Below are 12,282 nucleotides of genomic sequence, written 5' to 3'. Positions count from 1 at the left end.
TTATAGCAAAGTCAGTTTTTGCATGAGGAATGCAAGTATCTGTTGCAATAGGCTGCAAGATTTTTAGGTGCCTTACAAAGGTGCTGCAACAAAAGCAGAAGTCTTAAGTCTTCTAACATAAGTTAGTAAAGGAAGTTTAGATCAGATGACAGGAGATTATGTGCAAGTATCAATTAATATGAAGATTCAATAAGAGCTGCAGAAGTGTCTGTGACTAAATTGAAGTGATAAAAGCAAAAGAATCTGAAAAGCACTGGGAGTAGAGACATTCTGTTTTGGCAGTAATATAATACACTGCCAGTTGGGAGTTTAACCATGACCTCAGGACTTCCTCACTCTCTTGGCCACCAATGTAACCAGACAGGATGTTACAAAAGTCGTGTCTCGGCCAAAAAACAGAGACAAAAAGAAAATTATTGTTCAGAAACGAAAGAAACTATTTCTCAAGTGTTTTTATCAGTTTCCAGGTAGACTTTCCTCTAATAAATTTTGGGCTGTGCTTTCTACAACTGTTAAGGATGACCTGATGCTTCATACATGCATTAACTTGCCTGATAAACACAAACACACAAAAAAATAAAGGACAGCTTTAATGAAATGTGCTTTCAGATTAACAGGAGTAACTAAATTTTCTCTTTTTCTTGAGAAAAAGTTAAGTGAAAAAAATACTGATGCTGATTTCAATATAAAACAACACTTTGCAAATTGGCAAAACTATTTCAAATTATTTCAAAAATGCAATAATTGAAGTGATCATTTATGTAGCCTAAGGTCGTAACAAGACTAAAGTAGCATGCAAAATAAACTAGTGTGCTCAACAGAATACAATGATACAATGATACAGAGACTCATTCTGATAAGAAAAAAAACACCTTAAATCTGGAAAGATACTTTTTGCAGAACTTTCAAATTTTATGTTAAGTTCATGAAACCATACCTTAAGATCTTGACTTAAAGCATACATTTTCTCTTTGTATATCTTGAGTTCTTCTGTCATGTTTTCACACAGAGCTCTCATTTTCCCAAGCTGTGAAAAATACAGAGGTCAAATAGGCTTTTGCAGAATGACTACGTAATCACTTGAATATAAAGGAAGAATTTTGTACATAAATGTAAAAAAAAAATTGTTTTCAGTTCCTTTGACAACATCTATACTCCATACAATCTAAATTACGTGCCATTACAAAAACACTGAATAACTCTTTTATGATTTAAGATAAATAGCAATGACAAAATTCCAAACTGTCCAATGTTAAGTTTCCCATGAATTCCCAAAACATCTGACAAAAACACTTTGAAATGTATTTGAAAATTTAATAAACTCAGATTATGGTCTGAGGCGTGATTTCAGAAAACATGTTTTCAAAGTCAGTGGCTGTTTGCAGAAATTGTCCAGCTACTACCATGGTCTCTGCTTTTTACTGAGCACTGGACAGTACGTATCTGTAAAGAGCAGCAATATTCCCAAGAGGCATGGTGACTACTGAATTGCTTGTGGTGTTACAAGCAACCACCTTAGAGGTAACTCATGACCATAATGTGTACTAGCTTCACTTTCCATTTTCAAAAAAGATAACACATCATTTTAGTTTTTGGTTACCTGTTTATGAAGTTAGTAATACAAATGTCTGAACGAAAGCAGTGAATAGAGATATATTACAGTGCAGGCTACTGCTGACACTTGAGCATTAAGGAGCAACTCAGAAGTAAAATATCCCATTTACTAAATTTACAAATTAGTTTGGAAATTACATTTTTGTTTGATCTCAGATCAGGAGACCTGGCAGAACCCTCAGAAATAATTACAGTAAATTACAGAATGCTACTGGAATACTTCCATTCTTTTTGTTAGTTTGCTAGCTTTCTCTCTCTCACCAAGCATATTCTAGCCTCTGCACTACAAAGTCAAAAGCTTGTTATCTGTCAAAACCAAAACACATACACACCTTTCAGTCACACAAATTAACTAGATCATTTAATCTAATGTTTAAGACAGGAAGTTAAAGGGGACACCTGACAAGTTTACCAGCATCTTTCACATATACATACAGGTGTACACATATATTAGTAACTCCATTAGTATGAAGGGTCTTGTTGAAAATCTCTCTATAAAAAGAACCACTACATAATTACTCAAAACTAAACCCTTACTGCTTGCTGTGTATTAAAACATCCTGTTTTTATTGCACAGTGCCCTTTATAGTCCCTTTGTGCATTATTGTATTATTAAAAAGTTTTATTACTAAACATATCTAATATATAAAAAGACAAAAGCAGCATTATCTATGGGGGCGGGGATAATCAAGAAGGACAGAGTACTGCCCTTTCTGTGCACCATGAAGGTGCTTGGTGATCTCTGGCTCCATACAACAACTTCAGGGTCAGCCACACACAGTCCTACTGTGAAGTCCTGTGGCAGGTCATCAGTTGGTCCTGCTCTGCTTGCGATTTATTTTCCTTGACAGTTCATTCTTCTTTCTGTCAGAATACTCTCTTTGCTTTCTTAGCAGCCACCCCCTTGGTCTCCCCACTGCTGTCTCTGGCACACTTTCACAACAAAGCACATCACTAAGCCAAAGCCTGCTGAGTCGACTTTTCAACTGTGCTGCCTATCACGTGACATTCCTTCTCCCAGATAACAATTCGCTGTTGGTAGTACGTTCCCAGTTACTCTGCAGCTTTCAGACTTGGGTCTCAGAAGAGTTTCATAATGACTATACACATTGGTTCTTTTATCTCACTGGGAGAGATCTAACAGTGCTTGCTGTTTACAAAAGTATAATTGTTTCCATGGTCACTTATTTTTGCGCTCGTTGAACAAACTCAAAGGTCTTTCAGGAGACCATTCTTCCAATAAAAGGGACAAAGCTGATACACTTTTCTTCTGGTTTTTGTTTGTCTGTTTGTTTGTTTTTTGGGTTTTTTTAACATGTGAGTGACTAGCTAGACTATGTATTTCTCACAAAAGAAAAAAAACTAGAAATGAAAAAACAGTACTGGCATTTTTACATTCTTATCACACCTTGCCTTTCTATATTTGCCAATTTTATCTGAAGATAAGCTAATTACAAGTTTGTACAGAAAGCTTTAACAGTGCAGTTAACTTCTCTCTACAGCCTTTAAAGCCACAAATTCATAAAACATTTACACCCAAGAGGATTAATTTAATCACATTAGCAATACAAATGAGAAAATAAATGCAAGATTGTGACTTTTCAGTCACTGAAATAAAAGGCCAGTAGGACTTCATCGAAAGCATTTGATTTTTGCCAAGGGCAAGCCTTCCAAAACTGAAAGATTTCCACTATTGTGTTAGATAGCTTAAAGAAAGTATTGTCATGGTACTGTTTTACTTGAAAAGACCTCAAAATAGCACCCAAAGAGATTTTATCATAAATATACGCATCTCAGAAAATTATGCTACTTTTTAAATGTACACGGGCATGCACATTTACGTAACTGATACCAATGACTGCAGATGCCCAAGGGTTGTCTGTTTAAGAATACTGCAGTATACACTGCTCAACCCTTAAATAATCATCTTTTACAAGAAATCCTAAATATGTATGGCTTATTTTCCTGAATGTTTACTGAAAATAATAACCCCAACAGGTTTAAAAAGAAAACAAAACCAAATTAAACTAAAAAGAAAAACAGAAAAAAACCTCTTCTCCCTGCCCCCCCAAATATAAGAGAAATTTCACTGCAGGGCAAGCTTAGAGAAATAGTAGTGACAGAGATTATTTCTTTGGGTATATGTGAAGCTGTCAACTCAACATTCCCATTCTTCTGACCTTTTTTACAAGCAAAGCATACATACTGCTACAGGCTGAAGGCGATACATAGAGAGCCAAACAGTGCAAGTATTACCTCATTAGACATATCTTCCAGCTTGTTCTGGTAAGCTGTCAAGGTACACCTCAAAGTCTCAAGGACAGAGAAGCTCGGAGGTTTATCTTTGTCCTTACAAGTGCCTGAAGAAAAATACAGGATGAAAATTAAGCCTTAAAGCCACAGAGACAAAACTACTCACCCTGGATGAGAGGTATTAAAATTAGTTAGGACTTCAGTGACAATACAAAACACTGAACAGCAGCCTTGTTTGCCACAGGAGAGGCAGCTGAATAGCCATACTTTCACAGCAAATACAGCTGAAAGACATTTGTATTAAAACTTTAACACAAGATACAGGACTGTAAATTTTGAATTACATTTCTACCTAATGTATTTGGTATGCAGTCTCGCATATAATTTCTGCTGTGGTCAAGTCTGTGTCATTCAGTCAGAGCAGCCAACTTTAAAACCACACAATAACACTCTGGAAAACATGTTTCCTGAAAGTTAAGTATGTTACACTTTTCCTGACATTATTTTGCTGTTGTGACTAAGCAGGCATATTATAATGTAGTACTTCATTTACATGAAGCCTTACTGAGCCAAAGATCACATGACTATGTTATGCTTGGAGAGATCTTAAAAACCTTTTAAATTATCTTGAATTTCATTCCAAAGGAAATAATTAAAAAAATATATTATCTGTCTGCAGAGGCCTACATAATGTTTCAATTATAAATCTTAAAGCCGATATATCCATTATCTACACACTACTCTTCTTTACTAAACCTTTACTTGGAGACTTCTGATCTGGTTGCCTTAATTAGGGACATATGAACAAGTCTGAGCATTCCAAAGCCTGTAGTACAATGTGCTAAGAAAGCAAAACAACACTGTATTGACCAAGACATCACAAGATGTCAGCTGATATTAAATTTCGAAGAACAAACTATTCCTTTTTTTGTGGTATTACAGGAAAATACCAGGTTATTGACAAATTCTTCTTCTCAGCATTATTTATATTAGTATACAGCATCTATAAACTTACTTTGTAACAAATTATAGTACCATCTTTTCCATAAGACTTAACATGTTCTGCAAGCAAAACTAACTTTACTAATGGTAATGGCAACATTCTTTTGCAAATTTTTTTTTTGGTGAAAAATATCTGTGGTATTTGAACTCCAGAGAGCCTGAACAGTCATAACTCCCAGCAGAACTAAATTATGACACAGGTGTTTATCACTTCTGAAAGGTCAGCGTCACTAATAAATTTACCTGGGGTGGCTCATAAAGTCAAATCAGATACTAAATTCTAAGCCTTTTCTTTGGCTCTCCATAAAACTTTGTCAGCTAGACGAGGTGCACTGACAGACTTGCAAGTAGTTGGGTTTTTTTTAAGAACCATATGGTTAGTGTTATCTAATAAGCATGATAGTCTACTCAAAGTATTATACCAAATGATAGATTTGTCCTGTAGGCTAAACAAAATGCACCACTGGTAGTCTGTGGAAAAGACATGCATAAGCACAAGTTGGAAAGTATTGCCAACACCTCTTCTGAAATTTTTTCAATTTATTAGCCTCTTCTCTCCCAACCCCTTGATGATAATACCAGAAGGCACAGAGTACTCCGGCTGGACACTGACTTTTCACTCTAACTTCCCAGCCAACTGTTACTGTCAAAGTCACATCTACAAGTACAGGTTTGTAGGACCACTTTCAGTAACAGGAGCAAGATCTCCTCTACAGCACACAACTGAATTTAAAAAGAATGCTGTCCCAGTAACAGACTTGTGCTCCAGTGGACACCTATTCGACACAGTTTCTAAAGGTCTACAGCATCAGGAAAAAGCAAAATCTTAATGACACTCCAGTGCCCTTAACCAAACCTCTGAGTCCTAGAGATGTCCCAGACAGCAATTTTACACTTAGAATCAATCTAAGAATAATTCATATAATCTGACCTTTTGTGAGAAGTTTAGATTTCACATTTAAGAAACAGACTACTAACACCTTACTGTCATTTTAATCGCTTAATCACAGCTATAGTTAAGGATGCACAGGGCTCTAGTTGTGACTCCTCAATTACAAGAGTGAATTCTCACTACTATCCATTGTAGGAACATTTTGCAGTGATCTTGCTGCACAGAAAAAAGAAAGTACTATTCTTCCATGCTTCTAGCTCTAGAGAAGTTGCAACTCACAGTTCTTATTCAGTTTAAAACAATACCTGTTAAGTCAATCTAGGTATTGTCTTCCATCCTACAGTTTTCATCAAGCTGTTTAAATAATGTATCTTCATTTCTAAAGTCCCAACCCGTTACTGAAACATGCCTCTGAACTATTTTAATTTACATCATGTTTGCCAAAACCAGACTTTTGCAAGTAAACTTTCCATACTGACACTCCTTGCCTATGCTGCAACTCTATTTGCTAGGCAGCCCAGCCTGCCAACAGAAACACCAGATTCCACCTTCCTGCACTAGCTGAAAACGAGCCTATGGCTTTAATATAGGCCAAATGTTGTCTATCTTCATACAGCTATTAAGGAGACAGGCAATACAATCCAAATGGCACTCCCTTGCTGGAGAGGCCCTACTTCAGCAATGAGGGAAAAAAAAACACCAATACTTAAAGCATTTGCCCAGTATCACCTAAGAATTTTAGGGAAGAATTCTGGGAAAATGCCAGGTTCAATACGAGTCTGACAGGAGGTATACAAATGACTAAACACTCAAACCTGTAGCTTCAGACTTCATACTAACAGTACTGGGCCTGGCTAGGATAGAGTTAGTTTTCTTCTTAGCAGCTCATATGGTGCTAAGTTTTAGATTTTTGATCAAAACAGCACTGGTAGCCAGCATTAAACGGTGACACTACCCTCAAAGCACCTAACATTCTTCACACTTTATACTCAGTTCACTTTTTTTCCAAATCACTACAATTTTATTTTTTTTCCTGAAATGAAGACAAACTTCCCTGAGCACAAACCCTGTTGCTCAATAACTGCAAAAAATTATAAACTGAACAGGGACAAGCTGAAATCATGCCAGTTGCCCAGTAAGAATAACAACGCTGTGAAAAATTTAAAAAGGTCACTTAAAAAGGAGAAGACATGCATTTATGCTTGTTATTTTGGAACGTATAAAGAAAAAAATAACTTCTAAAAATACTTAGTCTTTTAATTTTAAAAACATAAAGTCTTCTTTTCTTTTTTCTGTATAGCCCAATAATCACAGCCCAATCAGCACTTAAATGTAAGGGCTAGACCTCCTTTAATATTGACAGTTTTTAAGTAGCTCTCTCATCCACTTCAGCTGAAAGTGAAAAACAAAAACAAAAAAGACTGTCCAGTAGACTGCAGCCTCTCATCTGCTAATTAGACTACAAAGACTTATTTAAGATTTCTACTTCTATTGGCACCTAGGCATTCCCATTTCAAATATAAATTACACTAAATGTCTTTTTAAGTGAAAGAAATAATTACATAAGAAGTGCCTAAGTGCAACACAGCAAGGCAAGGGCATTAAAAATTTAAGTTTCACACTTAGAAGTGCAGTAAAAATGTAGAACAAATGTCTTAGTCAATGGCCATTTTAATATCCATAAAGACTTAAGCCACAACAGAGCTAAATCTGACTTTCTGCCTCGAGTCTCTGCAGAAATGCTGAAGCTAAAAAAAACCCCCACTTTTTAAATAAGACTTTTCAAAGTTTACCTTAAACCAACCAAATTAATACTGAAGTTACTGTTACTGAATCTCTAATATTATAGAAACAGGTCAAAGCTGTTCTCTGCAAGGTTTACCACTAGGGAGAACAGAAAACCTACCCAAAAGACAATTACTACTTTGGAAACTGCACTTTGGCAGCAGCATCCAGCTCCCCCTAGAATTGCTGAAGCCCCTCTGGCATATGGAACTTTGCAAGATTGAGGAAAACATACAATTTTGAAGAGCTTTTCAGTCTAACATATCTACATAACCTACAGGTATTATCCACATGAATCACATTTATAATTACAGAATAAAGCTGATACCAGTTCCCAAATAAAAAAGTCATATAGTCCATGTGAGGAAATCAATGCATCACAGATTCATAACTAGGCTTTTAAGTACAACAGAAATCTCAAGAAGTTTCTTTATTCAATTTTAACATTATCAGGCCCTAAAAAAATAATATTTTTGTGAAGATAGAAAAGAATGCATCTTCATTATATGACTCATTTGTGTCTACTGTTGCTAAAAAGTGCAGAAACATATCATCAGAATTTACATAAAATAAATTTATTCGCTCTTCAAGCAGCATTTTGCCTGTTCTCTTCCAGTTTACTTGCACTCTAAGTTGGAAGCATTTTGTGTCTAGTATGTGATTTTCTAACAGGAATCACATAGAAAAAACTTTTATAGATAGTTTTAAATGAAGATTTTTTTTTTAAGCATACCATTTTCACCTTTAAAAAAAATAACTAGCTTTGATGTTAAAGTTCAGCTTGTTTATGTTAGCCACTACTTCAAATGTTTAAGCAGGCAGCAGTTTGATACAATAATTACATACAAAGCTAGCAAACAGAGTGACAACCACTGACTTACAAGTAATTTTAATGGAAACAGAAATATTTGTTCTGTATTAGATCAAATGAATGCAATATAGTACTAAACCACAATCAACAGTAAAAAGTATTGTGTTATATCTTGTGTCCTACACAACCTTTGTGAATATATGACCTTTAAGTTGCTGAAGGTTGCCTCAGAATTTGGCTCAGTTCAGGCAAAACATCTGTTCCCTTTGCAGGTATACTGTAAGGACTTTTTTCTCTGTTGGATTTAGAGCACAGCAAGTGAGCCCTTTTCTGACCGATCATATACACCCCAGCATTTGTAAATCAAGCTCTGGGCTGATAACAGCAGGTCCACATTCCGTCACCCTTTCTCAGCTAGCAAGGCCATTTGACTGCTGTGAGAACTGCTCTTATCATGTCATCAAATCAAGGCATGTTGAGAAGAGGGAATGCAAGAGGCATCTGCAGAATTCCCACAATGTAGTGACTTTGGAACATTGACAGATGCATCTGTCATTTTATACCTTCAACTAACCTGCTGTCCGCTGGCCTGACATAGCAAAGCTGTCCAAGAGTAACTCCAGCTCTCTCATGTTGTTTTCATACGTCTCTGTTAAAAAGACCTGGTGTTTCTTGGCCTTTATTTGACAGGAGAGACATACAAGACAAGAGGGGAAAAAAGAAACTCATTAAAATAGTAAATAGAAGAAATACAGATCACAATGGTATTTTTGTTCCCCTTTAAAATTAAATTCCTGCTCTATTTCTTATTACTCCTTTTCTTGAGCTGCAAGACCTAACATGACACCACAAATAAGTAACACAGAACCCAGAAACTTAAAAGAGAACTAAAGGCTTCAGGTAGTCAAAAGAAAAAGAAAAAAATGGTTGCACTAAAACCTAGTCTTGATATTCTTCTCCTTCTTTAAAAATATCTTTATGAATATTAATTAAATGCTGCCCATCTATGCAAGCAATGAAATCTATTGTTACACCCTACAAGGGCATTCAGAAGACACCAAACTACTGGCAGGCAGGCTAGAAATTCATGATTTGGCACTCAGCCAAATCCCACACCTATTCTCATTCCAAAACTGTCTACTCTAATTGTTAGTATCTTCTATGTTTGATAGTGATTTCTTCAATAACAAAAACTCCTCCTTATGCATGGAATATAAAGCAGCCGAGTCTTTCAGCTCCTATCACTGAATTTTCTTAAAGAAAGCCGTTCACTAAGTGCAGCCTACTGTTCAAATTGGGACACTGGCCTCATGCCGAGGGTAGAAAGGTAGTACAGCAGATTTTTTAATCACTACAATAGAAAGACTATATAAAATAATTCCTTCAAATTTATACCTGATACTAAAACTTGCAATTTTCAAAGACATTCATCCATAATTCCAGACAAGACCAAGGTCCTCTTGGAAACAGACAGTTCTGACTTCTCAAAGAAATTTTAGCAGCTGACTAACAAAAAGTATTACATCTCAGCAGTTCAGGGAAAGCAAAACAAAATAAAACAGCAACACAACAACCTCTCCACTCAAAAATCAAGAAGAAATTATATTTAAGTAACTTCAAAATTTTCTTATGACAAACATTATGCTCAAAGATGTCCCATTATTTTAATTACTCAATTGATTTTTGTTCTAGAATCTGACACCTATTTGAGTAATTTCTATTTCTACTTGGTGACGGAAGGTTACCCTTTCTGCATTGAGGAAAATCCTAATGCTTTCTATACTATCTATAGACTATTGCTTCAGTTATGCTTCACTGCATGTGTATGGATCCAGTTGATTTCTCAAGTGTGGGAAACATCCTCCTCAGGAAAACTGCTATATACTGGTAGAATATAACTGTCAAGCTAAAAAACCAAGAAATGCATTTAATTCTCTGTAGCGTTCTTCACTATTCAGTTTAAATATTTTATAAATTTGCTTTACTCTTTCAATTTTAATTATATGTACTGTATATCAACTAATATATTATTCATATGTGTATTTCAATGTTAGGTCCCCTGTAGCATTTACATGCCTTTCCTTGTGTGAGTTTGTACTACACTTAATAAAAAATTTCCAAATCAATTCTAAATATTCAAAAATAACTTAAGTTTTAATTCTTACTTTATAAAATTATCTATATAAATAGAGCTTGTAGTTGCTGAGCTCCAGTAAAAATATTTTATGAGATGCAAACACATTAAAATAATTTTCTCTCATGTACTGATATCATTTCAAAGATCTCACGTATTATAAATAAGAATATATAACAATATGATCAGCATCAAAATAAAATAAATGCTCTTTTTACATAAAACACTCCAGCACAGACAAGGTCAGACTAAATCTTCCTAGAAAATCCTTTTCCCATGGAAAAGTAAAATGTGAGAATTTTTCTCAGTCTCCTCATCCTATTTTTTCATTTGGTTTAGTTAATTTACCAGAATTTAGTCAGTATATTGCAGTATATTCAGTCTCCACCACTTCTCTGTGCTTTATTTGCTAACTGCACCTACACTCCCTAAGCCAATTTCAGTCTCTTTTTCAACAGCAATAAAGATGAGAAGGAAATTCCTTTGACTAGCCAGTTTCTCTGCACTTCAGTTGCAAAGTATTTAGTATCTTTCCTTTCTAACTCCTACTGTCAATCACTGTCCCCATCATCAGAAATTGAAGAAAAATACGGCAAACTATAGTGCTGAAAATCCAGACACAGGTTAAGAGTCCAAAAGGGTCTGAACATACTAATCTAAATTCTTATGTCTCATTGACAGGTATTTAATAAGAATGTGCAGAGCCATAAAATCATGGAATAATTCAAGCTGACAGGACCTCTGGAGGTCATCTGGTCCCACTCATCACTCAAAGCAGGGCCGTGTTTGGACATCAGGTTAGGTTGCTCAGAGCCTTGTCCAGTCAAGTTTTGACTATCATCAAGGATGGGGTTTCAACAACACCTCCAGGCAACCAACTCCAATATCTCACAATCCTTACTGTGAAGTCTGTTTTTTTCTCCCTTTATGGGTAATTAGAAATCCCCTTCTAAAACTTCTGTATTCTCTCATACTTCACTGCACAGTTCTAAGAAGAGTGTAAATCCATCTTCCCCATAAGCACCCGTTTGATACTTCACAGCAGTAGCTATAACTCCCTTAGTTTTCTTTTCTTCAGTATGAACAAACATAGCAAGTATACATAACTCTCTACTTTGAAAAGGAAAATGGAGTTCACAAGTGTAGAAGTCAAACATAATCAATTACAGCTGGTGAGAGATATCTTCTGCCAGATGAAATTATTCCACGAGATGAGATTACTTTCTCCTCAGCAACTCCATCCATCCTCATATTTGTGTTAGGGGAAACCATTCCTGTAGAACTACTAGAAAAGTACTGGTGTGAGTGTTCTCTAGATTTACTTCAAAAGGGAAATTGGGTGACAAAGTGCTAAAGCCTCTACTTAAAGAGAGTTTTTTTCCTAGACCACGTTAGTAGAAACAGGTGAAAGAACACTTGTAAAGTAAGCCTTCTGCTGACTTTGCTTGACTTCCTGCACATCAGCATGGATCATTCTTGACCTTGGAGGTGATCCTTGAAAATGACCTTGAAAATCAAAGGCAGCAGGAGACCTGTATGGAAGCATAAGGAGCTCCTGACTAAATCCAAATATTAATGGGGGGGATTGGACTAGATGATCTTTTGAGGTCCCTTCCAATCCCTAACATTCTGTGATTCTGTGATTCTGTGATTAATAAGAAGTACAAAGGAGGTGGAAACAAGTGACCTGGAAGAAATATAACAACACTGTTCAAGCATGGAAGGATATGCTTAGGAAAACCAAAATCCACCTAAAGCTCAATCTGGCAAGGGACGTGAAGGACAACAGGA

The 12,282-nt window shown here is 35.8% G+C and overlaps 1 protein-coding gene across 1 annotated transcript in view; it reads right to left on the bottom strand.

Annotated features, from left to right (window-relative positions):
• Nucleotides 1–12,282, bottom strand: part of CCDC171 (coiled-coil domain containing 171) — a gene marked incomplete at both ends in the record, with an annotated part of 102,134 nt that overhangs the window by 75,584 nt on the left and 14,268 nt on the right. Inside the window, 3 exon segments of the mRNA XM_010183977.1 lie at nt 938–1,027; nt 3,871–3,974; nt 8,932–9,034. Of these exon segments, the coding sequence (XP_010182279.1) occupies nt 938–1,027; nt 3,871–3,974; nt 8,932–9,034 (297 nt within the window).

Source organism: Mesitornis unicolor, unplaced genomic scaffold, assembly GCF_000695765.1.
Source record: "Mesitornis unicolor isolate BGI_N332 unplaced genomic scaffold, ASM69576v1 scaffold37974, whole genome shotgun sequence".
Classification (NCBI taxonomy): Eukaryota; Metazoa; Chordata; class Aves; order Mesitornithiformes; family Mesitornithidae; genus Mesitornis; species Mesitornis unicolor.
The sequence above is the reverse complement of the archived record's forward strand: the minus strand, read 5'-3'. Positions and strand labels throughout refer to the sequence as shown.